Below are 23,653 nucleotides of genomic sequence, written 5' to 3'. Positions count from 1 at the left end.
CCAGGCACAAGTCCCTTGCCCGGGCAGGCTGAAGGCTCAGGCATGTCCCAGGGCCTAGTGTTCAGAAAGCCCCCCAGCCAGAGTTTGTACCCAACCCATTACACCCCTTTCTGCCACTTGGAGATTGGCTCCCCAGGGCAGGGAGCTTGGCCTGGCGGGAGACCCCAGCCCCCCTTTGGCCTGACACCTTGTGTGCAGCCTCCAGCAGAGCCCCTGCTCTAAGAGCAGCCAATGGCCCGGCGAGCTGTACGCGCCCCCACCCCCACCCCCACCCCCGGCTCTGCTTACGGCAGGGTACAGCCACTGTGCCCAGCCTGCCCAGCTCCACTGAGGCCCCCCACAGCTCTCTGGGCCCTCATCCACTGCCTCCTGCAGCTTCCCGGGAGCAGTGCGGCCAGGCAGGGCTTGGTGTAGCTATCCACTGTGGGGCCCAGGGCCGATGCAGCGTGTAAGCCAGGGTAGTGCCTGAGTGGAGACAGGCCTGGAAGTTGGTTCGTGGCCCGGGCCTGGGGGAGCAGCCCCTTGCTGAGCTCTGCACCCCCTGCCCCAGCAGTCACCTGGGCCATGCGTGGACTGCGGCGGGTGGGGCAGAGGAAGTGAACCACCCAGGGTGGTGCCTGTCTCGGGTGACTGTGGGGAGCTTTATGGCTGAACATAAGAACAGCCATACTGGGTCAGACCAAAGGTCCATCTAGCCCGGTATCCTGTCTGCCAACAATGACCAATGCCAGGTGCCCCAGCGGGAGTGAACCTAACAGGTAACGATCAAGTGATCTCTTTCCTGCCAGCCATCTCCACCCTCTGACAAACAGAGGCTAGGGACACCATTCCTTACCCATCCTGGTTATTAGCCATTAATGGACTTAACCTCCATGAATTTATCTAGCTCTCTTTTAAACCCTGTTATAGTCCTAGCCTTCACAACCTCCTCAGGCAAGGAGTTCCACAGGTTGACTGTGCGAAGAACAACTTCCTTTTATTTGTTTTAAACCTGCTGCCCATTAATTTCATTTAGTTTACCCTAGTTCTTGTATTATGGGAACAAGTAAATAACTTTTCCTTATTCACTTTCTCCACACCACTCATGATTTTACAGACCTCTATCATATCCTACCCCCGCCCCCCCCAGTCTCTTCTTTTCCAAGCTGAAAAGTCCCAGTCTCTTTAATCTCTCCTCATATGGGACCTGTTCCAAACCCCTAATCATTTCAGTTGCCCTTCTTGGAACCTTTTCTAATGCCAGTATATCTTTTTTGCGATGAGGAGACCACATCTGTACACAGTATTCAAGATGTGGGCATACCATGGATTTATATAAGGGCAATAAGATGGAGAATAAGATGGAGACTATCCCCTTTTTAATGATTCCTATTTGCTTTTTTGACTGCCGCTGCACACTGTGTGGATGTCTTCAGAGAACTATCCACGAGGACTCCTAAGATCTCTTTCCTGATTAGTTGTAGCTAAATTAGCCCCCATCGTATTGTATGTATAGTTGGGGTTATTTTTTCCAATGTGCATTACTTTACATTTATCCACATTAAATTTCATTTGCCATTTTGTTGCCCAATCACTTAGTTTTGTGAGATCTTTTTGAAGTTCTTCACAGTCTGCTTTGGTCTTAACTATCTTGATCAGTTTAGTATCATCTGCAAACTTTGCCACCTCACTGTTTACCCCTTTCTCCAGATCATTTATGAATAAGTTGAATAGCATTGGTCTTAGGACTGACCCTTGGGGAACACCACTAGTTACCCCTCTTCATTCTGAAATTTTACCATTTATTCCTACCCTTTGTTCCCTGTCTCTTAACCAGTTCTCAATCCATGAAAGGATCTTCCCTCTTATCCCATGACAACTTAATTTACGTAAGAGCCTTTGGTGAGGGACCTTGTCAAAGGCTTTCTCGAAATCAAAGTACACTGTCTACTGGATCCCCCTTGTCCACATGTTTGTTGACCCCCTTCAAAGAACTCTAATAGTTTAGTAAGACATGATTTCCCTTTACAGAAACCACGTTGACTTTTGCCCAACAATTTGTTCTTCTATGTGTCTGATAATTTTATTCTTTACTATTGTTTTAACTAATTTACTCAGTACTGACATTAGACTTACTAGTCTGTAATTGCCAGGATCACCTCTAAAGCCCTTTTTAAATATTGGCGTTATGTTAGCTATCTTCCAGGCATTGGGTACAGAAGCTGATTTAAAGGACAGGTTACAAACCATAGTTAATAGTTCTGACATTTCACATGTGAGTTCTTTTGGAACTTTTGGGTGAATGCCAGCTGGTCCCGGTGACTTGTTACTGTTAAGTTTATCAATTAATTCCAAAACCACCTCTAGTGACACTTCAATTTGTGATAATTCCTCAGATTTGTCACTTACAAAAGCCGGATCAGGTTTGGGAATCTCCCTAACATCCTCAGCCAGGAAGACTGAAGCAAAGAATTGATTTAGTTTCTCTACAATGACTTTATTGTATCTCCCGGGCCCCCACGGATTGTTTAGCAGGTTCCTGCTTCTGAGGGGAATGGGAGGGGCCAAGCAGCACCCATGCAGAGGGAGGTGGCCACATGAGCTGTGCTGGGGCCATTAAAGGCCATGTGCCTCCTGCTGCAGGGCTAGTGGGGCACAGGTGGGGCTGGGGTCCTGAGCGCACAAAGCCCCAGCTTCCCCTTGTGCACCTGAGTTTTGGCTAGTTAAGTGAGAGGAACCTGGGGTGTTTCCCTCAGGGGCTCCTTAGAGTATGGGGGGGGAGGGCACATGCAGCCCTTCTCCCCAGGGGGGCACTGCACTCCCCACAGCCAGCTGCGTTGCTATCCCCAGTGGCATGTTTGTGAGCACAGAGCAGGCTCCGCTGGCTCTGGCCAGGTACGTGGCTGTTTGGCTAGGGCAGCACGAGCTGCCTGTCCTGGGCCACACTGGAGGGCTGGTACAACACAGCAGCCAGCAGCTCCTGCCCCCCTCCACACAGCCCAGCAGCTGTGGAGCGCTGCAGGAGGACAGGGCCCGGCTGGGCTTTGGCCCAGGCAGTGGAGAGGGAGGGGGGAGGGTGCTGGCTGGGCCCAGCTCCAGAGCCCAGGCTGGGGCTGTGACTCCTACTGGTGGGGTGGGAGGCCTAGGCCCTGAGAGAAGCTGGTTCCATAGGCAGCAGCACTGGCCCCCTGGATGGCTCTGCCCATGACAGGCTGCTAGGTGTGCCAGCTGCAGCCAGCAAAGGCCAGGGGGGGAGACTGGGGCAAGGTCATTTAGGATCAGTGGAGTGCAGGGGGAGGGGAGGACTGCAACTGCTGCCCCCACCCAGCTGAGCACAGAGCCATGCAAGCAGCAGCCACTCACCACAGAGCTTTAGGGGACCCATGTGGGCAGCAGCTGCTTGGACCCCAGAGACCTTCACCCCCCCAGAGCTTGGCTCAGCAACCCAAGAGAAGGTTCCCCTCCTGTGGCAACTCTGTGCATCCCAGGGGGAGTGTCAATGGGGACATTTTGTGCACCCCCCTCTCCCCCTCTGCTGCTCGGGCACGGGCCCAGCCTGTAGTTTTACCTGCTGCCAAGGCAAAGGGGTTAAGGCCCTGGCCAGCCTGCAGAGGGGCTGGGTGTAAGGCTCTGCTCTGGGCCAGGCACAGCTGGGCCCCAGAACCACAGACCCCCAGGGCTCCCCTTGAGCCTATGAGCAAGGCCCATCTCCAGCCAACCCAGCTAGTGTTACTTCCCCCCCCCCCCCGGCTCCCGTGCTGAGCTCAGGTGGGGGAGAGGCTCCAGGATAGACACACAGGACACAAGGGGTTAATTTATAATTATTACTATAATGAATTTACAAAAAAAAATACAGGCAACTGTGTTCAGTTTTGTACATTGCAGCCAGGCTTGGGCGGGGGCCACTGGGGGTCCAGGGCTCTGGCAGGGGGGGTAAGGGGAGAAGCCAAGATACAGACACAGGCCACTAGCCTGGAGCTAGAGAGCTGAACTCTGCCCCTCCAGGTGCCCGGGCCCCTCGCCTCGCTCTGGGGCAGGTGATTGAGTTGCTGCCCTTTAAAAAAAAAGTTCAGGGGTTTACCCCTTTCCAATTCAGGGTTGGTACAGCCCTGCCCACAGGCCTCTGAGCACCCAGGTACTAGCCCCACAGGGCCAGACACACCACTGCCCTGGCTCCAGGGACACTCTCCAGGCACAGGGCCAGGGGCCATGGCTACAGGAGGCTGTGGTGTGGCCAATGCAGGGGGTTAGTGTAGCACCACGAGGCAGCTGCTCTCTAGGTGGCGAGCTAGGGGCTGTGACTGGGACACCCCCCTGGAGCTGGGGGGAGGAGGGGGCAGCCACAACCCTGCCTGGGCCAGAGCCAGCCAGACCCCAGCTCACCTCTGCAGTGAGTCTGCGCCAGGCACCATTGGAGCAAGGGCAGAGCCAGCTGCTCAGGGGCCCCCCGTTGGAAGGAGCTTGGCCCCAGCACGGCCCTGAACAGGGGGGAGCCTGGTGCCACCAGGGCTTTGCTCCAGGCCTCTGGGGGCTCCCACCCCTCCTGAGCAGCAAGGGCTGAGGGCAGCCATTGGGGCCTGGCAGTGGGCTCTGGATCCATGCGCCCCAGGTGGGCTCTCCTAGGGCAGGACCCATGATCTAGCCTGGGACTAGAAGCCCCTTGGAGCCCCATCTCCCCTCAGGCCGAAGCCCAGCTCCCATGGGGTCGCTGCCCCCAGATCCCCTTGCCGGGCTTCCAAGGATCGCTAAGCAGGCTGGGGCACTCTGGCCCCTCAGGCTAGGGGACTGCGCAGGGAGGGACAGGCCAAGGCCCCCAGGGCTCTGAGGGCAGCAGGGGGTCAAGGGCTGAGACTGCCTGCGCAGAGAGCCGAGTGGCCCTGCCCATCCCCACCGGTGCAGGGCACGGCCGGGGCAGCAGGGATCAAGGCCAGGCCTGGGGGCCGTGTGCGCACAGACGAGCGGCTCGGAGGGAGCGAGGGGGCTGCCCTGCCCCTCCAGGGATGCCGGAAGCTGATGCGGGGAGGGCGAGCCCCGGGGGAGGGCTGGTGCTAGCAGCCCTGGCTTGGAAAGGGGTAACATAAGGGCACGCCCTGGCCGAGCTCCCCCAACCACCAGCTGCGCCCGCTGGCCCCACACCTAGAACGTCTTGCGGTGGATGGCCCGCGCCCCGTCCTCCTCGTACTCCTTCTTCGACACCCACATCTTCTTGAAGGTGTCCAACGAGGCCAGGATGGAGCCGCTGCAAGGGAGGGCCAGAGTCACCAGGGGCTGGAGGCACCTGCCCCCGCACACAGCCCAACGGGGACAAGGCCTGCCCCCCTCCTTCCCTTTAAACAGAGCAAGTCTGTCCTGGCCCAGCACGGCTCCCTCCCCCCCAGTCAGGGCTCCTCCTGGTCCCTGGGCCACGCAGAGGTCACCCCCGCAGCAAATCTAGAGGCACAGGGAAGCCAGGCCTGGCAGGCAGGGCGGGTCCCAGAGCAGATGCCCAGGCCCCGGGGTGGGCACTCACCCTATCCACGTGGAGTACAGTCGCTCCTGCGGGGCGGAGATCTGGAAGGAAGCAGAGGGTCAGCCTGGAGCCCGGCCGGTAACAGCCCCTCCCGTCCCCCCTGGAATGGGGCTCAGCACCCGGCTGATGGGACTGCCCTGCTGTGCACACCCCCATCACGCAGTCCCACCAGGGCACCCCATCCTTGGACCCACCCTGTTCACGGGGCAATTCCCTGGAGCCCCAGGCGGCCGCGCTGCCCCCAGATCTGGAGGGGGGAGCGGGAGGGGAGGGACTGATCCAAGCATGGCCCAGGAGGCTGCAGTCGCTCGGGGCCATGCAGGGAGCTGTGCCTGGGGGGCAGGAGGGTGCCAGGCTGTGGAGCAGGCAGGGGGTTGGACCTACACACACTGTAGCTTCGTGCCCCAGGAGAGGCAGCGGTGCCAGGGACATTACAGCAGGAGGGGCTGGGCGGGGGCGAGGAGATCCCAGGGCCGGGCCGGGCTGAGCAGCAGGGGAAGGGTGCTGCGGGCGTCACCACTCCTCACCTTAATCTTGACATCCTTTGGGGCAAGTTTCTTCACCTCGCTAAGCAGCCGGTCCCCAAACCCTGAAGGGGAAACACGGGCGTTAACCAGAGAGCCCCCGACCTGCCCCCACCCCACAGGGGTCCCCATGCACCAGCTGGAAAGCCGGGCGCTAGGGCGCCACCCTGTGGCTCCTGGGGGTGCGACATGGCAGCCCATGGCTTCAGGCACCAAGCTGGCCTCCCGAGGCAACTGCGGGGGGAGGGGGGAGTGAGTGTTACACCCCCTGCTGCCTCCCACAGGGAATTACCCCGTTCTCAGCCTTGCCCCAGGCTGCGGCTCCCGGCTGGGAACACAGGCCAGTTCTGGGGGCAGGAGGGGGCTCCCCTCCCCCATGGGCTGAGCTGTGTACCCGCCTGCGAGGGGCACCGGGCGCTCTGCTCAGCGGTCACCCTAGGCCGCCCCGAGGAGCCAGCTGGGCCACCCGCTTTCCGCACCGACTGCCCAGCGCTTCATGAGAGCCCAGCTTCCACCCTGATGTGCAGAGCCCCTGGGCGGCGTAAGGGGCCCTGATTCCACCCGGGAGCGCCAGGCACTACGGGAGGAGGGGCGTGGCCAGATCATTGCATAGCCAGTCTCCGGCACAAGCTCAGGGAGTCCCAGGCTGAGGTGAGAGCACCCTCTAGTGGGCAGAGCTAGGTCCTGACCTGGGGAGCACGCTACTCAGTTTCCCCCACAGATGCTGAGGGGTTCCCTGCGTCCCCTGGGGACTGAGGGATCATCTCTGTTGGGAAAGGCAGGGGGTGTCGGGGCCCTCCCACCATGCTACCTGAGCTCACGGGGGGAGGGAAACACTTCCCAGGGGGCCCTGATGACATCCTGCCTCCATGGGGCAGAGCTTGTGAGCTCATCAGTGACACCCGCCCCCCAGGAGACCCACCCTCCTGGCTGCACTGTCCCTAGCCAAAGGGTCAGCCCTGCTGGACACTCTGGGAGCCCCCCCCATCAAAATTCTTGGGGGTGGGGGGGGGGGCAGAGGATCCCCAGCGCCCCCCAATCCTGCAGCAGGGGAACTTCCCGGCCAGACCATGCACAACGGGCGCAGTGCTCCAGGTTCAGCCGCAGGCATCAGGACAGAGGGTCAGGAAGGAATTGCCCCCTTGCCAAGGAACCAGGCTGGCCAGGCCACGGGGCTGTGACCAGCTCCTGGGCGCTGTGCTGCCTGGGCTGGGCCCCACCAGAGGGGGTGGGCGCTGAAGTCCTTCGCTCGGGGCCGCACCTTTGAAGAGCGTGGAGCCGCCGGACAGCACGATGTTGGCGAAGAGCGTCCGCCGCAGGTCCATGTCGGATTTCTGGATGGCAAAGGCCAGGACTTCATGGATCCCTTCGCTCTCGTCCCCCACCAGGTCCGGCTGGAAGAGCAGCTCAGGGGCTCGGAAGCGGGCTGGGCCCACCTGCCAGAGAGCAACATTAGCCCCGCACCGCAGGGTAATGGGGCCCCGAGGGGACGTGGCTGCAACTCCAGGGGGCTCACCGGCTCCTATGTCTCTGCTTTGGGGGAAGCAGCCCCCTCCCCCCCCCAAGCTGCCCCAGGATCCTAGGTGCAGCGTCACACGGAGCCAGCCCCCAGGGAGCTCTGGTCCCTGAGACACGGAGCACCATGTGCCTGGGAGACTGCGCCGCCTAGCCAGGCCCAGCTCCCGCAGCCCTCGCGCACAATCCACCAAACCCAGCCCCGGGCACAGGGAGCTCCCGGCCAGCCAGCGCCCAGAGCCACCAGGGCACGGAGATCTGCCCACACCACGACACTTACCTCCAGTGTGCTCCCGTCCGGCAGGCTGTAGAGCACCTTCTCCGTCTCCAGCGCCTCGTCCTTCTGGGGGTTAATGGACAGGTAGCAGGCCCGCTGTGCCAGGGGAGAGCAGGTGAGCAGCCAGGCCAGGACTTACCCCTGCCCCACCCTCCACCTCAGCCATGAGGCTCAGGGCCTGAGCCGGCAGGAACCCCGGCCTCCATGTCACGGCTGGGGCACAGACTGGCAGGGTCTTGCCCCAGGTCCCCCAGCAGGGCAGGGCAGAGCAGGGCTCCAGTGCTGAACAGCGGCGCATCCCCAGCCCTGACCGAGGGGGATCCTGCAGTGAGCCCCCAGCCCCAGGGTAGCTCCCCCCCGTACCTCCTTTATCATCTTGACCACCTCGAACTCGGCGGAGGTGTGGAAGTCGTAGCCCTCCTTGCGCAGCAGCAGGCGGAGGTAGCGCGAGACATCCCGCCCAGCCACGTCCACCCGCATGATGGAGTGCGGCATAGCGAAGCCCTCGTAGATGGGCACCGCGTGCGTGACGCCATCCCCCGCATCCAGCACCACTCCCGTCGTGCGGCCCGTGGCATAGCTGGAGCAGAGGGAGACACCAGGAGCCCGTGAGCTCGGCCCCGCCAGCGCATTGGAAAGCGCCCAGCACGGCGATTACGGCAGATCGGCCCGAGCGCGCCGAGACAGCACACGGCTGGTGGGAAAAGGCTTCATCCCCCCACCTAAAGGCAGCCGCCTCTGGGGGGTGACAGAGCAAGTACTGAACAGCACGCAGCAACGCGTTCCAGGAAGGACCTTCAGGAGCCATGGCAGAGGGTCAGTCCCAGGACACTGGGGCGAAAGACGCTGCGGGTTCTGGGCCGATCACAAGCAATCCGGGGCTGATTCCAAACCACCCAACAGGGCACACACCCTGCTCCCTGCCACCCAGTGCCCCCCATCACCACGCTGCCAGTGAGGAGAGAGGGCCCCGGTGTTCCCGAGGGCTCCCTCAGCGCTGCAGGCGGCGGTGTCCGGTACTCACAGGCTCAGGACGGCCTGCATGGAGATGAAAAGCGCTGGAACGTTGAAGGTCTCGAAGAAAACCTCGGCCGCCTTCTCACGGTTCTTGCAGGGGTTTAGGGGGGCTTCCGTCAGGAGAACCGGGTGCTGGGAGGGCAGGACACCCAATTAGCAGAGATGGTGGCTCCATTGGCATGGGAGGGGAGCCACCACCCAGGCCGGTGGCTTGGTCCACAGCCACCTCCACCCCCAGCTCATGGGCTGAAGGCTGCTGCCCAGGGAAGCGCCTCGTAGACAGGCCTGGGCAAGAGGTGCCAGTGGCCCAGAGCCTGGGACCAGGCGCAGCTGGGGACCCGCCTGGCAGAGCTGAGCCCAGGCCAGCTGGGGGGCCGGAGCCTCTCTCCTGCAAGTTGCCAGCTCAAATGCAGCTGAGACAGGGCGACTGAATTCACCTCCCCACAGTCACTCAGGGCCTGGGTGACATGAGCTGGGGGGTCTCAGCCCAGGTGTCCAAGTCGCCACCCCCCATTGCACTAGGTAGCCCCTGGCCATTGATGGGCTAAGGACAGATCAGGAGAGAGACTGAACACAGCAGGGGAGCTGGGCTGGTGCCAACGGGGCCGTGCTCGCTCCGGGGCGGGGAGTCCAGCCCCAGGCCCACGCTAAGGGGATTGTGCAGGCAGCGGATGGCCCCACGTCCGTACCAGTGTTCAGCTCAGGTCCCGGGGACAGTCCCCAGGTCTCATGTCTAGCCTCATCCCAGACGCAGCTGCATCAGCTGTGTCCGTCCCAGAGACTCAGCCCTGGGCTGGCAGAAAGACACATGATGGGGGAGACCGCCCCCCCCCCCGGGGATCCAGCCACCCTGCCCCACAGCCCGTTACCTCTTCGGAGAAGGTCTGCAGCTGGTCTTTGGAGTACACGTACTGCCAGATTCGCTCCATGTCGTTCCAGTCCCGGACGATGCCATGCTCCATGGGGTAGCGGATGGACAGCAGGCCCCGGTGCTCCTGCCGGCAGAGGGAGCGAGCGGACCCGGGTCACGACACACCTGGAGCGGGATGCCAAGGCAGAGAGGCCTCCCCGGCAGCACAGCGCCCCCTAGTGCCACCCTGGGGTGTCGGGGCCAGCCCTGACTGAGGGGAGAGTGCCCCACTGAGCCTCTTGCCTGCCCCCCAGCAGCACAGTACCCCCTAGTGCTGCCTTGGGGTGTCCGGGCCAGCCCTGACTGAGGGGAGAGTGCCCCACTGAACCCCTCACCCACTCTTAGCAGTACAGTGCCCCCTAATGCCATCCTGGGGTGTCGGGGCCAGCCCTGACTGAGAGTAGAGCGCCCCACTGAGCCCCTCGCCTGCCCCCCAGCAGCACAGCACTCCCAGTGCTGCCCTGGGGTGTCAGGGCCAGCCCAGACTGAGGGGAGAGTGCCCCACTGAACCCTCACCCACTGCTGGCAGCACAGCGCCCCCTAGTGCTGACCTGAGGCCAACACTGATGCTGAGCCACTACCCCACGCCCGTGGCGAGGCAGGGTGTGGGTGTCCTGGGAGGCAAACCCACTAGAGCCACTCTCCAGGCCTGGCAGCACCCCCGGGCGCAGGCTGCGGGGGAAGGCAGGCTGGCCAGGGGGAGCCCAATGGGGGACACTTTCTGCACAGCTCCCACAATGCACCTGGCCACTGTAGACTGCTGCATGTGCTTGGGGAACTGGGAACCTTTGACCCCAGCAGCTGCCAACTCCTGCCCTACAGCTGGAGATCTGCCCCCTGCCTGTTCAACCTGTGCCTGAAGTGGCGGGGGTGGGGGTGGGGGGGAGGGAAGGATGGGCTGAGACCCCCAAGCGGCCGGAGGGGGCTGGGCTACACCATTACCTCTGCTTTGGGGCCGATGAAGAGATCCCCCTCCAGCGCCCCCGCCATGACCCGGACGTGCTTTGGGCGCCCCACACTGGCGAGAGAGAGAGAGAACCAGTTAGTGGGGCTGCAGCTCACCCACCCCAAGGGGAGAAGATGGGCCTCGCAAGGAGCTGACAGACCCCACCCCCAACTTGTGGGGCAGGGGAGGGGGTGAAACAGACAAGCCCTGGCCTAGGAGGGGCTGGCTGGCGTTAATCACTCGCCAGTGTCAGACGGAGAGGGGGCACAGAGCAGGATCAGCATCCCAGGGATGACAGTGGCTCACAGGCACCCTTGGGGCCAGCCCAGCCCTCGTGAGCCGCCCCTTCTGGGGGAGCTGTGACCCTGCCTGGGGTGAGGGATCCCACTAGTCCCAGCCGGGCCCTGGGGGGCAGAACAAGGCCAGAGCTGTGCAGAGACTGCCACACCCCTCGGCCCTGGGGCAGTTACCCCCCTCCATGGGAGCAGAGCCTGGCAAAGGAGGTTTTCAGCATTTAGCTGCAATGGGGTGTGGGGGGCGGACTCAGGCTTGGTGCGTGAGATGTGTCAGGCTCCCGGAGGTGAGGAGGGGCCGGACAACCGCAGGGCAGCTTCAGAGGATGCTGCCAAGCTTCCAGCGTCGGGGTCCTGAGGTCCATCGCCTATGGACAATGATAGCCTAACACGTACTGCCTCTGCTCCGGCACCGCCCCCGCAGACACAGCCTGGGGGCACTGCACGCCCCTCCCGCGCCACACCTTGGGTCTGGGCACAGCCCCCCAGCTGGCAGGGTGTGGCACACAGAGTTCTAGGCCAGGCAGCTGAGGGCAGGGCAGCAGGTGGCTCTGTTCACAGGGGCCTCGATCTGAGCCAGTCCGATCCTGGATCCCAGCAGGCCCCAGGAGGCCCAGCTCAAGAGCCTGGTGGAGGCGCCACGCTGTAACACACCAGCTCTTTTCAACACAGCCCTGCGCTGGGCGGCAGAGAGGCAAAGGCGTCGGCGGAAGCACTGAGAGCCCAGCTGCAGGCACGGCCATGGCTCTGCAGACACGGCCATCCTCGGAGATCCCCACTCAGCTCTCGACAGAGGGGCTAGGATACCCCACCCCCCACATTTTAGGGCCCCATGCTGCTCCCACTGACTTGGCTGGAGTCTGTGGGGTCACTCCGCTGCGGATCACTTGCCTGGCGCTGGGATAATGACCAGACGCTGACAACAAAACCCCCGTCCGGGTGGAGATACTCACTAGTTTGGGAAGCAGTATTTCGGGATCTGGTCACCAGCAAAGCCAGCCTTGACAACCCCGGAACCCTGGGGAAATCACAAACAGCTGTTAATCAACCCCTGTCCATGCACCCAGCTCAGCCAACATGGGTCCCAAGACTCTGAACGGGGACACCCAGAGTACAGCCGGCCCAGGGGTCAGGCTCCCTGCATGTCCCTGAGCAAATCCTTTATTCTCCCTGGCTCTCAGCTGGAGAACAGCCCGGCACTGCCCCAGGCATGAGAGGATGAACACATCAGAGCTCTGAGGGGCCCAGCAGCCCCTCCGCTCGCTCGTTAAAGCTGAAGCTAACGATGTTTCTCCAGCCAGGCAGTCTGCTTTGGGCACTTGGCTCAGCAGAGAAGAGGAAAGGCGACTCCTCAGTTTCTTTACTGCTCCTAGTCAGTTTCACTTCCATGGCTCAGGGACCTCAGCAGGATCCCGCAGCACCTGGGTCACCTCTTGTGACACTTCTCGGGGTTCCCCGAGGTGCCTCACTACCCCCTGCTCACAGCGGGAGGGAGCCTGGCTGTGACCAGGGGAAACTCCCCCGAGGATACCCCACACCTTGTCCCCTGGCACCGCACTGCACAGCAAGCTGCTGCCTCTCTGGAAGCTGGGCCCCCAGCACTGGGGAGACCGAGTCCAACACCCCCTTTGCACGGGACACTTCGCGGAGTCTCTGGGAAAACCAAACTGAGGCTAGAGAGTCCCAGAGAAGCCAGTGTAAGTGGCTAGAAACTAGAGCTGCATTATATGTTTTCCTTCACCGGTAACCTCCAGCCCACAGCGTCCATCCACCCAAAACCCCGTGTGCCACAGCTCGGCATTAGCCAAATCCCTACCCTGTGCCCTGGGTAGCTCTCACAAGAAAGGGGTTCACATAATCGAGCAGACCCCCAGCCAGGACTGAGAGGTGGGGGAGATGAGCCCCTGGCCGCGGGGGAGGCCCCCCTGCTGCTGTACGGCTGCTGGGGCAGCCCCAGTCACAAGAGTGAGTGATTGGGCCTGTGACAGCGGGGCTGGCTCCCTGCGCTGCAGCAGGACTGGTGACACCTGTCCTTGCAGGCACAAGGTGCAGGGCAGGCTGTAGTCTTGGTGGGGGTCTCGTTCTGCCCCGCACCTTGTGCCTACAGGATACAGGTGCCACTGGCAGCCCTGCTGTCACGGGAACAAGTGAGGGGGGCCAAGCAGAGACCCCCAGCCAGGACTGGGAGGAGGAGGCAGATATGGCCCATGAGACCCAGCCCTCCAGCTGATCCAAACACTTGTTTAAAACCTACAAGCTAAACAGATACTCTGGGGGCCATTCATCCCGAGTCTGTCCCCGGGCCGAGCCGCTCCCTTCCCCCATTCTGTCCCCGGGCTGGGCCACCCCCCAACTCATCTGTCCCTAGGCTGGGCCTGGTTCACATTGTCAGCGACCACAAGAGCCAAGTATCAGAGGGGTAGCCGTGTTAGTCTGGATCTGTAAAAAGCGACAAAGAGTCCTGTGGCACCTTCTAGACTAAAGACGTATTGGAGCATAAGCTTTCGTGGATGAATACCCACTTCGTCAGACGCATGTAGTGGAAATTTCCACACGAAGAGCCATAAGTCCTGATGGGCCACAGCCCCACTCACGGGCCTGGCAGCATTCCTTCCCTTCTGCAGTGCCAGCCACTCCAGCAACATGCTTTCCCAGCAGGCGGGTCAGTCACTATTCTCACTTCCCAAATGGGGAAACTGAGGCACTGAGAGGGGAAATGACACACCCAAGGTCACGTGGAATCAGTGGCGGAGCCAGGAGTAGAACCCTCCAAGTCACATAACAACATAAGACTGGCCAGAGTGGGTCAGACCCCTGGTCCATCTAGCCCAGTATCCCTCTGCCGAAAGTGGCCGGTGCCAGATGCTGCAGAGGGAATGAACAGAACAGGTAATCAGCAAGTGATCCATTCCGTCGCCCATTCCCAGCTTCTGGTAGCCAGAAGCCTAGGAACACCCAGAGCCTGGGGTTGTGCCCCTTCCCATCCTGCTAATAGCCATTGATGGGCCTGTCACCCATGAACTTATCTAGCTCTTTCCTGAACCCAGTTATAGTCTTGGCCTTCACAACATCCTCTGACAGGGAGTTCCACAAGTTGACTGTGTGCTGTGTGAAATGCTTCCTTTTGTTTGTTTTAAACCTGCTGCCTGTTAATTTCACTGGTGACCCCCTAGTCCTTGTGTTACGTGAAGGAGTAAACAAGCAAAGACCATCCTTGCCCTGCTGAGGGGGTCCCACCAGTGGAGCTGGCTAAAGACAGAGGTTTTCTGCAGCTGCAGACCTGGGGCTGGCTGCACCCACCGGAGGAAGACAAACCCCACAGCACTCAAGCCAAGCCTGCACTGAAACTCCCTTTGAATGAAGAGGTTAAGCTGAATATTGCCTCTCCTCAGCAGCAGCCGCTGCAAAACCCCACTGTAAACCCAGCTGGCAGCAGCCACCAGGGAAGGGCACGGTCACCAGAGGCCACTTTTCTCCTGCCAACCTCCCAGGAACGGCTCCAAAATCCATCTCTGGCTTGCCAGCTTCTCCTTGCCCCATTACAAACGATTCACAGCATGAGCAAGCAAGAACTCTTCTCCAGCCACACCCTTACACAGGCACAGTGCAAATCCAGCTGTCTGACACCTTCTGTGCACAGGAACACACGGACAACCACACTTCCAAAGCAAAACAGCCAGAATTAGCCTGCTCTGTGTCCCTGCTGTCACATGCAAAGGAGAAAGCAGACGTGTGGTACGCTACAGGCAAGGAGATCTTCACCCCACCCAGTTGACATCCAGATGTCTGGGGACTTTGCTTGACACAGATAAGTTTGCCACCCTGTTTTGTAGCCCCCAGGTGTTATAGAAGGCCATAAGGATTAGACGCTTTAGAGTAAGGCTTGGCTGGAGCTAAACACCTGACGTATTGTAACCCAGAGCCTTTGGATCCACAGAGGGAGAAGATCGAATGAAAGCTTCTCTAAAGCAGCGTGCAGCTGGGTCTCCAGAGCTGCAGATCCACTGGGCCCCAGACTCAGAAGCAGGGACACATCAGCGATTGCTGCTTCAAAAGTCTGGCCGGATATTTCTAGCCAAATTCCACAACTCTCACCCGGGGCAGCTCTGGAAGAGGTCACATGCGGAGCCACACACAGCAAAGAGCTGCTAGCAACAGGAGGGCAGAGCCCGTTCAAAAAGCGAGGATGGTTCTAAGCCAAGGGACCAGCCAAACAGAAGCGAGAGAACTGGACAGAAAAGTTAGCTCAGCTTAATCAACTCTTCAGCAGCAAGAAGAAATGCCCCGAGGCCTGACAGCACAGGGAGAAGGGTGTTACACTGCCACAGAGCAAGGGACCCCCCCACACCAGCGGCTGGATGCTTAGGGGTGCCAGGGGGAGCAGCGTGGGCAGAAAGCCCTGGCACCCCGGTTGTGGGTCTCCTAGAGAGCAGTGCAATGGGGTATTTTGAGAGACAAGCGGGGCGCGGCCTGGGAGAGGCCATGGAGCCTCCTGCGAAATGGTCCTCAGCACCGAGGCCTTGGCGAGCCTGTAGGGCCGGGGTAGCGTTTTGCTCTGGGATCTGGGGCTGACACAGCGAGGTCTTTCGGTGCAAGGCGCTGTACGCGAGAGGGGATCCCCGGCGGCCGGGCACCAACGTGCTGCGGGGCAGGCCGGAGAGTGGCGGAAACGTCACAGCGACAGGAGATTCATTAACACCGGGGGCTTCCGGCTGCAGCCGGCGCTGGTGAAAATCCCCCCCCCAGCCCCAGCCCCAGCCCCAGCCCCAGCCCCTTCCAGCGCAGCCGCCTCCCGCAGCCCCGGGCGCCCGCGAGTCCCACAGCGCGGGGGGCGGGGGCGGGACGGGCCGTTCAAACACGCTACGAGCCTCCCCCCCAACAGCCCCTCCTGCCCCACGGGACCCGGGTCACTCGCAGGCACCTCAGCCCCCCCCGCGCCGGGCTCACGTTGTCGATGACCACGGGCTGGTTGGCGATGATGTCGTAGGACTCCATGGCCGGGCGGGGCGGGGCCGCCGGGCGGGGGACGCTGCTCCGGCTCAGTCACACTCGACGCTGCGGCCCCGCAACCACCCACCCTGCGCAACCAAACCGGCCCTCGGGAGCCGCGCAAGGGGCGGAGCCCCATGCAGCCAATCGGCACCTCCCTTGGGCCCGAGTGACAGGCGGAAGCCGAAGGGGCCGAGGGAGAGGCGGGGCGACAGTTTGACAGCCGACCAATGGGGCGCGGTGTCGGAGGCGGGTCTTCCGCATCAAGCCTGGTTGCCCGGCTGAAGGAGGGTGATGTCATGGCTCTGTTCCCGCCCCGCCCCATGGCTTGGAGGATGAGGAAGGGGGAGGCGTGTGCGCATGTGCGACCCACCTCCTCCTCCACCTCTTCCCCTGGGGGTGCAGGAGCCACTGTCCTCTTGCATTGTGGGTATCAGGTACTGGCCGGACCCTCCTGGCAGGAGCTGGGTCCTGAGCCAGGCCCAGGGTCTGTGCTGGGATCTCAGCGTAGGCGGTGCCAGGCTAGCGGGGTGCATGGGCTAATGGCCGGATCCCCATGGCAGGAGGTGGGGGAGGGGCTGTGGCCTGCCAGGGGCAGGGGGTCCAACTAGGTGACCATGGTGGTCCCTTCTGGCCTAAAAGTCTATGAGCCTAAGGCCACCCCACCTCCACGCACATCAGGGAGCAGAGTCTGCCTTTCTGTTCTGTATTTGTACAGCCCCTGGCATGATGGGGTCCTGCTCTATGCCTGTACCTGGCGGTGGCTAGGCACCACAGCAGTACAAATCAATTATAACTACTGTCTGAGCAAAGCAAGGCCCTACACCTCTTCACTGCCTGTCCCCAACAATTATGTGGTGCTGCTGTGCTCTGTTAAACATATGTTGCATTCCACTCCAGAGGTGGCTGCATTTCAGTATATAGGTTGCAATGCACTTAAGGGTGGAACACAATATAGAAATATAAGCTACTGTTCTAATACCTTCGGCCAAAGGGCGAAGACTGGAAACACCAGCCGGATCTCTGTTTATTTTCTAGGCGAGTCCATAGGTGAGAATTAATCATAGTGTGTATTTCCTGGGGCACAGACAGCAGAGAACTTTCCTGCACTGGTCCTGGCTGGGGGGATGGGACCTCATGTGTCTTTTCTATCGCTCTTCCTCTGATTCCTCATCCCAGTCTTGCATGTCCTCCTTCCCAGAGCAAGAGATCACTGGGTGCCCGCCAGAGGCTGCAGCGCTGCTGGCCTGGGAAGTCCATGGTAGTTTCACAGGAAGGCCTTGGTCCTGCAAGCTCCTCCAAGTGAGCTCACCTTTGTGCAGAACAGTTCTCAGGATCAGGGCCTAACCTGGGAAAGTTTTCAAAGTGTCATGGGATAGAAACGACCGGGAACTCTGGGAGCTAGTGATCAAGTTCCCAGCACACCTTTCTCCATCCCATAATGCCATCCACAGCTTATAATTTTTGCACTTATTTTAGAAATCCTGCAAACCCGCGTGGCACGTCTCGCCGTCTGCCATCTCGGCCAACAGCATGACACCCACAGAACACTTTGCCGGCCTCATGAACCGCGCAAACACTGCACGCTCACTTCTCGCTTTGCAGACCCACAGGACGTCCCGCACTAACAGGGGCTGTGACGGTGTCTTCCGGGACCGTTTGCGAGGGACGTCCTGGGAAACAATTCAAGCTGTGGGTGGCCATTCATAGCGGGCCCGGAAATCGAGCACTGACAGTGGGATCGCAGTGTGATGCAGGCTTGGGTGCGAGAGGCCTGGACTGGGTGCCATACTCATCAAACTGGGCTCTAAGTGAAGTCCATGGCAGTTTGCCATTGCTTTTGGCTGATGATATAAACAGGCGATGTCTGCACCAGGTGCCATTCCAGCCAGGGCACAAGCCTGGCACTGTAGGGGCCGTGTGGCCTAATGGATAGTGCACTGAGCTGGGCCTGGGGAGCACAGGCTTCAGGTCCACGCTTTGCCACCTTGCCTGCTGGGTGACCGTGATACCCCTCCTCGTGCCTCAGTTTCCCCATCTGCAAAACGGGCATAAAGCTGCTGACCGGGTAGAGCTGTACAGGTGGCACCCACAGAAGAGCCACGTGGGACTAACCGTCCTACCCACGGCCTTAGACGGGCGGGGCTGTGCGCGCCCTGCCCCTGTCCCGAGCCAGACCCGGCCCGGGCTCCGCACCCCTTGGGCCTGTTCAGAACCAGGCCGCGCCGCTCTCCGCGGCCTGCGGGGCGGGCTCAAGGCTGCGGGGCCGCCCCGGGGCCGGGCCGGGGTAAGCTGCGCCAGAGCCGGGAGCGGGACGAGGCGCAGCGGGGCGGCCGGGGGAGAACAGCGACCCGGCACAGCCCAGCCCGGCGCAGGGGCAGCGGATCGCGGCTGGCTGCGCGCTCGCTCGGGCCGGGGGCCGGCGATGGCCGGGCCCCGGGGCCGCCCGGGGGTGTGAGCGGCCCGCCCGCCATGGCCGAGCCGGCTGAGGAGAGGTGAGCGCTAGGGGGTCCCCGGCCCGGGCAGGAGCCGAGCCCGGCCGGGCCCGAACTCCCCGAGCCCCGGCCCCGAACCGAGCCCCCGAGTCCCGGCCCCGAACCGAGCCCCCGAGTCCCGGCCCCGAACCGAGCCCCCGAGTCCCGCCCCCGCGCCCGGCTCGAATCCCCTCCCCAAGGGCTGGAGCCGGCCCAGGGCCGGATTAACCTTTTGTGGGCCCCGCACCAAACAGATTTGTGGGGCCCCGGGGTGGGGGTGTCGGTCCCCGGAGCGAGGGGCCAGCCAGGGGCAATGGAGGGGCGGCCCCACCCAGCCCAGGGCACTAGTTACAAACCGGCAGTTGCCAGATGCCCAGTGGCCTGCCCGGTCCTGTGCTGCCAGCATGCCCCTTCCCGGGGGGGGGGGGCAGACCTAGGCCATGCCACACAGCCCCTGCGCCCAACCCAACACCAGAACCCCCTTCCAATTCCCTATGGCCAGAGCCCCCCCAGACCCGCTATGGCCAGAGCCACCCCCCCCCCCGACCCTGCCATAAATGCCCAGCGCCCTACACAACACCACCCCTGCCCAGTCCCCCCTGAGCCCCCACTCTCTAAAGTGCCCCAAAACACAGAGATCTTCCCCCCCCTCACAGCCCAGCGACCCCCCCCCCAGAGACCCGCTCCCCCATCCCCTGTTTCCTGGCCGCACTCACCAGCCAGCTGGGGAGTGACTGTGTCTGCTGGGCTGAGCCCCCAGGGCTGGTCCCGGGGCAGGGAATCGCTCCGGCCCCTCTGGAGCGGTGTGATCAGCCAGGCCAAGGCCTGTCCTGGCCGGGCTCCCTCCGGACCCACTTGCTTGGAGGGGCCCAGCTAAGACCTGCCAGGCTTCTGCAGCAGTCCCAGGCAGCTCAGCTCCGGGGAGACAGGTGGGGCCCCACAGGTGGTGGGAAGCAGAGAGACCTGGAGCTGGAGGTGCCCTGGGGTCCAGCCAGGGGGCAGAGAGGAGCTGGTGGGTGGGGCCAGGGGGCAGAGAGGAGCCCTCGGCCAGTGGGTGAGCAGGCCGAGAGGAACAAGTGGCTAGCAGGGTCTCAGGACGCAGTGCGAGCAGAGCAGGCCGGGGCCCCTTCTGAGCATAGGCCCAGCTCCGTGGAGCCACTGGTGCCATTGTAAACCCGGCACTGGCCTGGCCCGATCTCCCTGAGGAATGTTCCCGCCACCCCAGCCAACCTCCCCCTTTAGCCTGGCTCTGGGGGCCCTTGGGACGTGGGACGGGGCTGGGTCCCGGCTGCCCTGCGCTGAGCCTGGGCCCGGGCAGGGGATGGGGGCAGGATCCGGATGGGGGTGGGACTGGAGAGCGATGCTGGGGGGGAACCTGGCAGTTAAGGGTCGCTGGGTCCCCTAGGGATCCCCCTGCTCTGGGGTGGGGTGGCCCAGAGTTTGGCCCTGCCCTCCCGGTCTGCGTGGGTTCCTGGGGGCGCCTGGCTCCCTGACGCGCTCTCTGCTCTCCAGGCACTGCTGGGTCTGCTTCGCCACAGAGCGTGAGGACCGGGCCGCTGAGTGGGTCTGTCCCTGCCGCTGCAAAGGCTCCACCAAATGGATCCACCAGGCCTGCCTGCAGCGCTGGCTGGACGAGAAGCAGAAGGGCAACAGCACGGGCAGCGTGAGCTGCCCGCAGTGCGGCACCGAGTACCGCATCATCTTCCCCAAGCTGGGTGAGCGCGGCGGGGGGCCTGGGTCCCCAGCCAGCCCGTCTGGGTCCTGGCCGGGGCTTGGTTTGCCTGGGACCGCGACCCGGGGCACCAGGAGACGGGGTTGATGGGGCCAGTGGGTGTGAAGGGGTTAATGAGGGGCAGAGTGGAGGGTGTCTGGGGAGGCTTTGCCTGGAGCACAGAGGTTGGCGCAATGCCCTGGCATGTCCCTGTCTCCTGACCTTGTGCTCCACCCTGTGTGGCCTGTGAAATTCCTGGTTCTGGCCTGGCCAGGCCTGACCTGGTGGGGAAGGGCTGAAAGCCCTGGGATCCTGCCCGTGAGTGGGTGGGGGCAGCCCTCGTCCCTGGGGACTGTCTGAAGTCTCCCCCGTGGGCAGCTGGCCCAGGGAATACAGGGGTGTGTGTGCACATGGCGTGGCCTGAGTTTCTGATCTCCCTGCAGGGCCCCTGGTGTATTTCCTCCACCAGGTGGACCAGATCCTGTCCAGAGCCAGCCCCTTCGCCATGGCCGGTATCGTGGTGGGGACGGTGTACTGGTCGGCTGTCACCTATGGGGCCGTCACGGTGATGCAGGTAACGTGTTGGGGGTTCACCAAAGGGGGCCTGAGCTGGGCCGGGGCTGGTTCTTCCGCCAGGCTCCGGAACAGAGGCAAGAGCACTGGAGCGACTGCACCCATGGGTGCTGTTGGGTGCCAGGCTGGCTATGTGGGGGCACGGCTGGGGCCATGCAGCTGGCGTGGGCAGGGTGCTGCTGGGAATTGGCCTGAGAAGGCAACGTGGTTTCTGACCGTTAGAGGGGTGAAATATTGGAACGGCCTTCCGAGGGAAACGGTGGGGGCGAGGGACTTGTCTGGCTTTAAGATTAAGTTAGATAAGTTTATGGAGGGAATGGTTTAATGGTAAAACATAGTTGTCAAGGAAAACCAAGCAATGGTAGGTAAATAGCATAATGGCTAAAAGGGGTCAGGATGGAGACTCTTGCCTATATGCTCGGGGTCTTACTGATCGCCATATTTGGGGTCGGGAAGGAATTTTCCTCCAGGGCAGATTGGCTGAGCCTCTGGAGGTTTTTCGCCTTCCTCCGCAGCATGGGGCAGGGATCTCTAGCAGGAGGGTCTCTGCCGATTGAGGTCACTAATAACAGGATTGGGGATTTCAGCAGCAGAGTCCAGGGAAGGGGCGGGGACGGTTTTATGGCCTGCAGCGTGCAGGGGGTCAGACCAGATGATCATAATGGTCCCTTCTGACCTTAAAGTCTATGAATCTATGAATCTATGAATCTATGGTGCCCGTGCTGCGGGGGTGTGACTGGCCCGGCCAGCGTGGGGAGCCCAGCTCTCGGCGTGGGCTCTGAGCCGCCTCCTCTCCCGGCTGCAGGTGGTTGGCCATAAGAAGGGGCTGGATGTGATGGAGCGGGCAGACCCCCTCTTCCTGCTCATGGGGCTGCCCACCATCCCCGTCATGCTGGTGCTGGGCAGGCTGATCCGCTGGGAGGACTACGTGCTGCGTGTCTGGCGGAAGTACTCCAGCAAGCTGCAGGCCCTGCAGGCCCTGGTGCCAGGTGTGGGGCGTCGCCGGTGGGGGGATGGGGGCTCTGGGGCTGCCCTGGTGGTGCCGGTGGGTGAGCAGGTTGGTGAGGGGGTGGGCATGGCTGCCTCTCAGCCGAGGCAGGGGCAGGCTGGCAGCGAAGAGATTTGAGGGAGCAGAGCCGTGGGGCGAGGGGAAGCTTGGCAGCAGCACTGTCACCTGGTGGCCTGGCAGGGGGAGGAGAGACAGTGACAAGGGGCAGAGTGCTGGCAGGGGGCAGACACTGGGGCCGAGGCGGGTGGTGTGGGGAGCGGTTCAGGTCTGAGCCCCCCGGCCGGGTGGCGGTAACCGATCACTGTCTCAGTTTCCCCTTCCTTCCCATTTCCCCAGGGATTGGGCGCCCGGTGCCCCCGGGGCCCCTGGCCGAGTCCCGCCCCCAGAGTGACCACCCGTCCCTCTCACGAACGCTGTGCGGGGCCCTGGTGTTCCCCACCGTCGCCAGCCTGGTGGGCAGGCTCCTCTTCCGGCGGGTGGACTCCAGCCTGCAGCGCACCATCCTGGTGAGTCCGGGGCCGGGCTGTGCCAGCCACTGCGGGGCGCCCATGCGGGGCACTGCCCAAGGTGCCTGGGCTGAGTCTCCAGCAGCTGGGGCTCACGCCCTGTGGCAGCTGGAGCCTGCCAGCCCGAGAACCCCGGACCCGGGGAGTCTGAGCTCAGAAACCTTGGCGGTCTGTGATCTGCTCTCTGCCATGGAAACGGCAGGCCAGCCTGGCACCGCCGCCCACACTGTGCTTGTGGGAGCACCGGTGCTGTGGGTCGGGAGTGAGAGGCACCGGCAGAGCTGGGGAGCCCAGGGCTGCGGGTCAGGAGTGGGGGGCACTGGCAGAGCTGAGTGGGGAGCCCAGGGCTGGGCTAGCAGTGGGTGTGGATCAGGGTACCAGCAGAGCTCCAGGGGGGAGCCTCCGTCCCTGGTGCTCAGTGGGGGGAGGGAGCTGGCTGGGGGGCTGTGGTGCTACGGGATGCCCAGAGCAATGGGACTGGCACAGCAGCTGGCGTCATCTCCTCCCCTCCTCCGCAGGGCGGCATCACCTTTGTGGCCATCAAGGGGGTGCTCAAAGTCTACTTCAGACAGCAGCAGTACCTGCTCCAGGCCAACCGGCGCATCCTCGACTACCTGGAGCCGGGCCCCGCGCCCCCGGACGAGGACAGCAGCACCGAGGGCAACCTCAGCTAGGCCTGGAGCCTGGCCCCTGCCTGCAGCTCCTTGGCCCGTCGGGCCGTGCCCTGCAGTCACAGCTGGGGGGCAGAGCCCTGCCCTGGGTCCCCCCACAGAAGGCTCTCCTGGCCCTGGCCCTGCCCCCTTTATAAATAGCCACTGGAAATACAAACCTTGTTTGAACGGCGCAGGGTGTGTCTGGGCGTCATTGCAGGGGAGAGGGGGGGGTCTCCCTTCCCACCCGCGGGAGCTCCCTGATGCTGTGTGACTTGATCCTCTCCCTGTCTCCCGCAGGCGTGCGGAGCTGAGAGCATTGGCAAGGGGGCTACCCTGGGAGCTTGGCCCCTTGGTGTCCTCGGCCTGGGAGAGCCGTGAGCTTCTGTCCCCCGGGGTGTGGGGATGTCCCTGCAGTGTCTTGGCAGCTGGGCACCCAGTTATCCGCAGGGCTGGCGTCCCCCTTTGCCTCAGGCTGCATGGGCGCTTCCTGCGGCCGGGAAGGGGTTTTCTCTCCACCTCCCCGAATGGGGACAGATCCGTCCCTGGCCCCCCACGTCCCCAGAACGGGGAGAGGGGGGTGCTCTGCCATGTGGTGTGAAGTGTTCACCCCCCGGCCCCTGTACCAAGCTCCCTGGGGCTCTGGGGTGGAGCAGGGAATCTAACCTGGGGCTGCTGCGTCCTAGGCTGGGGCCCTGCCCCTGCTTCCCCCCTCCGAGCTCGTGAGCTGACTCCCACGGGCCCTGCGGCTGGTGCAGGCCTGAGCCTGGA

General features: G+C 62.5%; 2 protein-coding genes across 2 annotated transcripts; one reads left to right on the top strand and one right to left on the bottom strand.

The window, feature by feature from the left end:
• Positions 1-3,789: 3,789 nt before the first annotated feature.
• On the bottom strand, positions 3,790-16,094 carry ACTR1B (actin related protein 1B). Its single transcript, XM_005279241.5, has 11 exons — positions 15,918-16,094; positions 11,924-11,988; positions 10,674-10,749; positions 9,691-9,816; positions 8,829-8,953; positions 8,168-8,384; positions 7,808-7,900; positions 7,274-7,448; positions 6,016-6,077; positions 5,489-5,529; positions 3,790-5,218 (listed from the first exon to the last, which is right to left on the bottom strand). The coding sequence occupies exons 1-11, from the start codon at positions 15,963-15,965 to the stop codon at positions 5,116-5,118; spliced, it is 1,131 nt and encodes a 376-aa protein (XP_005279298.1). The 5' UTR covers positions 15,966-16,094; the 3' UTR covers positions 3,790-5,115.
• A 1,986-nt stretch (positions 16,095-18,080) lies between these two features.
• On the top strand, positions 18,081-23,076 carry LOC101938756 (E3 ubiquitin-protein ligase MARCHF5-like). The gene is made up of 6 exons (XM_005279242.4): positions 18,081-18,454; positions 19,946-20,148; positions 20,588-20,718; positions 21,523-21,706; positions 22,063-22,232; positions 22,751-23,076. Exons 1-6 carry the CDS (start codon positions 18,432-18,434, stop codon positions 22,904-22,906), a joined length of 867 nt encoding a protein of 288 aa, XP_005279299.3. The 5' UTR covers positions 18,081-18,431; the 3' UTR covers positions 22,907-23,076.
• Positions 23,077-23,653: the final 577 nt, after the last annotated feature.

This window comes from Chrysemys picta, chromosome 2 (genome assembly GCF_011386835.1).
Source record: "Chrysemys picta bellii isolate R12L10 chromosome 2, ASM1138683v2, whole genome shotgun sequence".
NCBI lineage: Eukaryota > Metazoa > Chordata > Testudines > Emydidae > Chrysemys > Chrysemys picta.
Note: the sequence above shows the minus strand (reverse complement) of the source record. Positions and strands in the feature narration are given on the sequence as shown.

Excerpts from the sequence above, each read along its gene's own strand:
- ACTR1B (XM_005279241.5), bottom strand. The coding sequence starts at position 15,965 with ATGGAGTCCTACGACATCATCGCCAACCAGCCCGTGGTCATCGACAAC. Across the intron at positions 10,750-11,923 it reads AAATACTGCTTCCCAAACTA|TGTGGGGCGCCCAAAGCACG; the intron begins GTGAGTATCTCC and ends CTCTCTCGCCAG. Across the intron at positions 7,901-8,167 it reads TGGTCAAGATGATAAAGGAG|CGGGCCTGCTACCTGTCCAT; the intron begins GTACGGGGGGGA and ends CCCCTGGCACAG.
- LOC101938756 (XM_005279242.4), top strand. The coding sequence starts at position 18,432 with ATGGCCGAGCCGGCTGAGGAGAG. Across the intron at positions 20,149-20,587 it reads CATCATCTTCCCCAAGCTGG|GGCCCCTGGTGTATTTCCTC; the intron begins GTGAGCGCGGCG and ends ATCTCCCTGCAG. Across the intron at positions 20,719-21,522 it reads GGGCCGTCACGGTGATGCAG|GTGGTTGGCCATAAGAAGGG; the intron begins GTAACGTGTTGG and ends TCCCGGCTGCAG.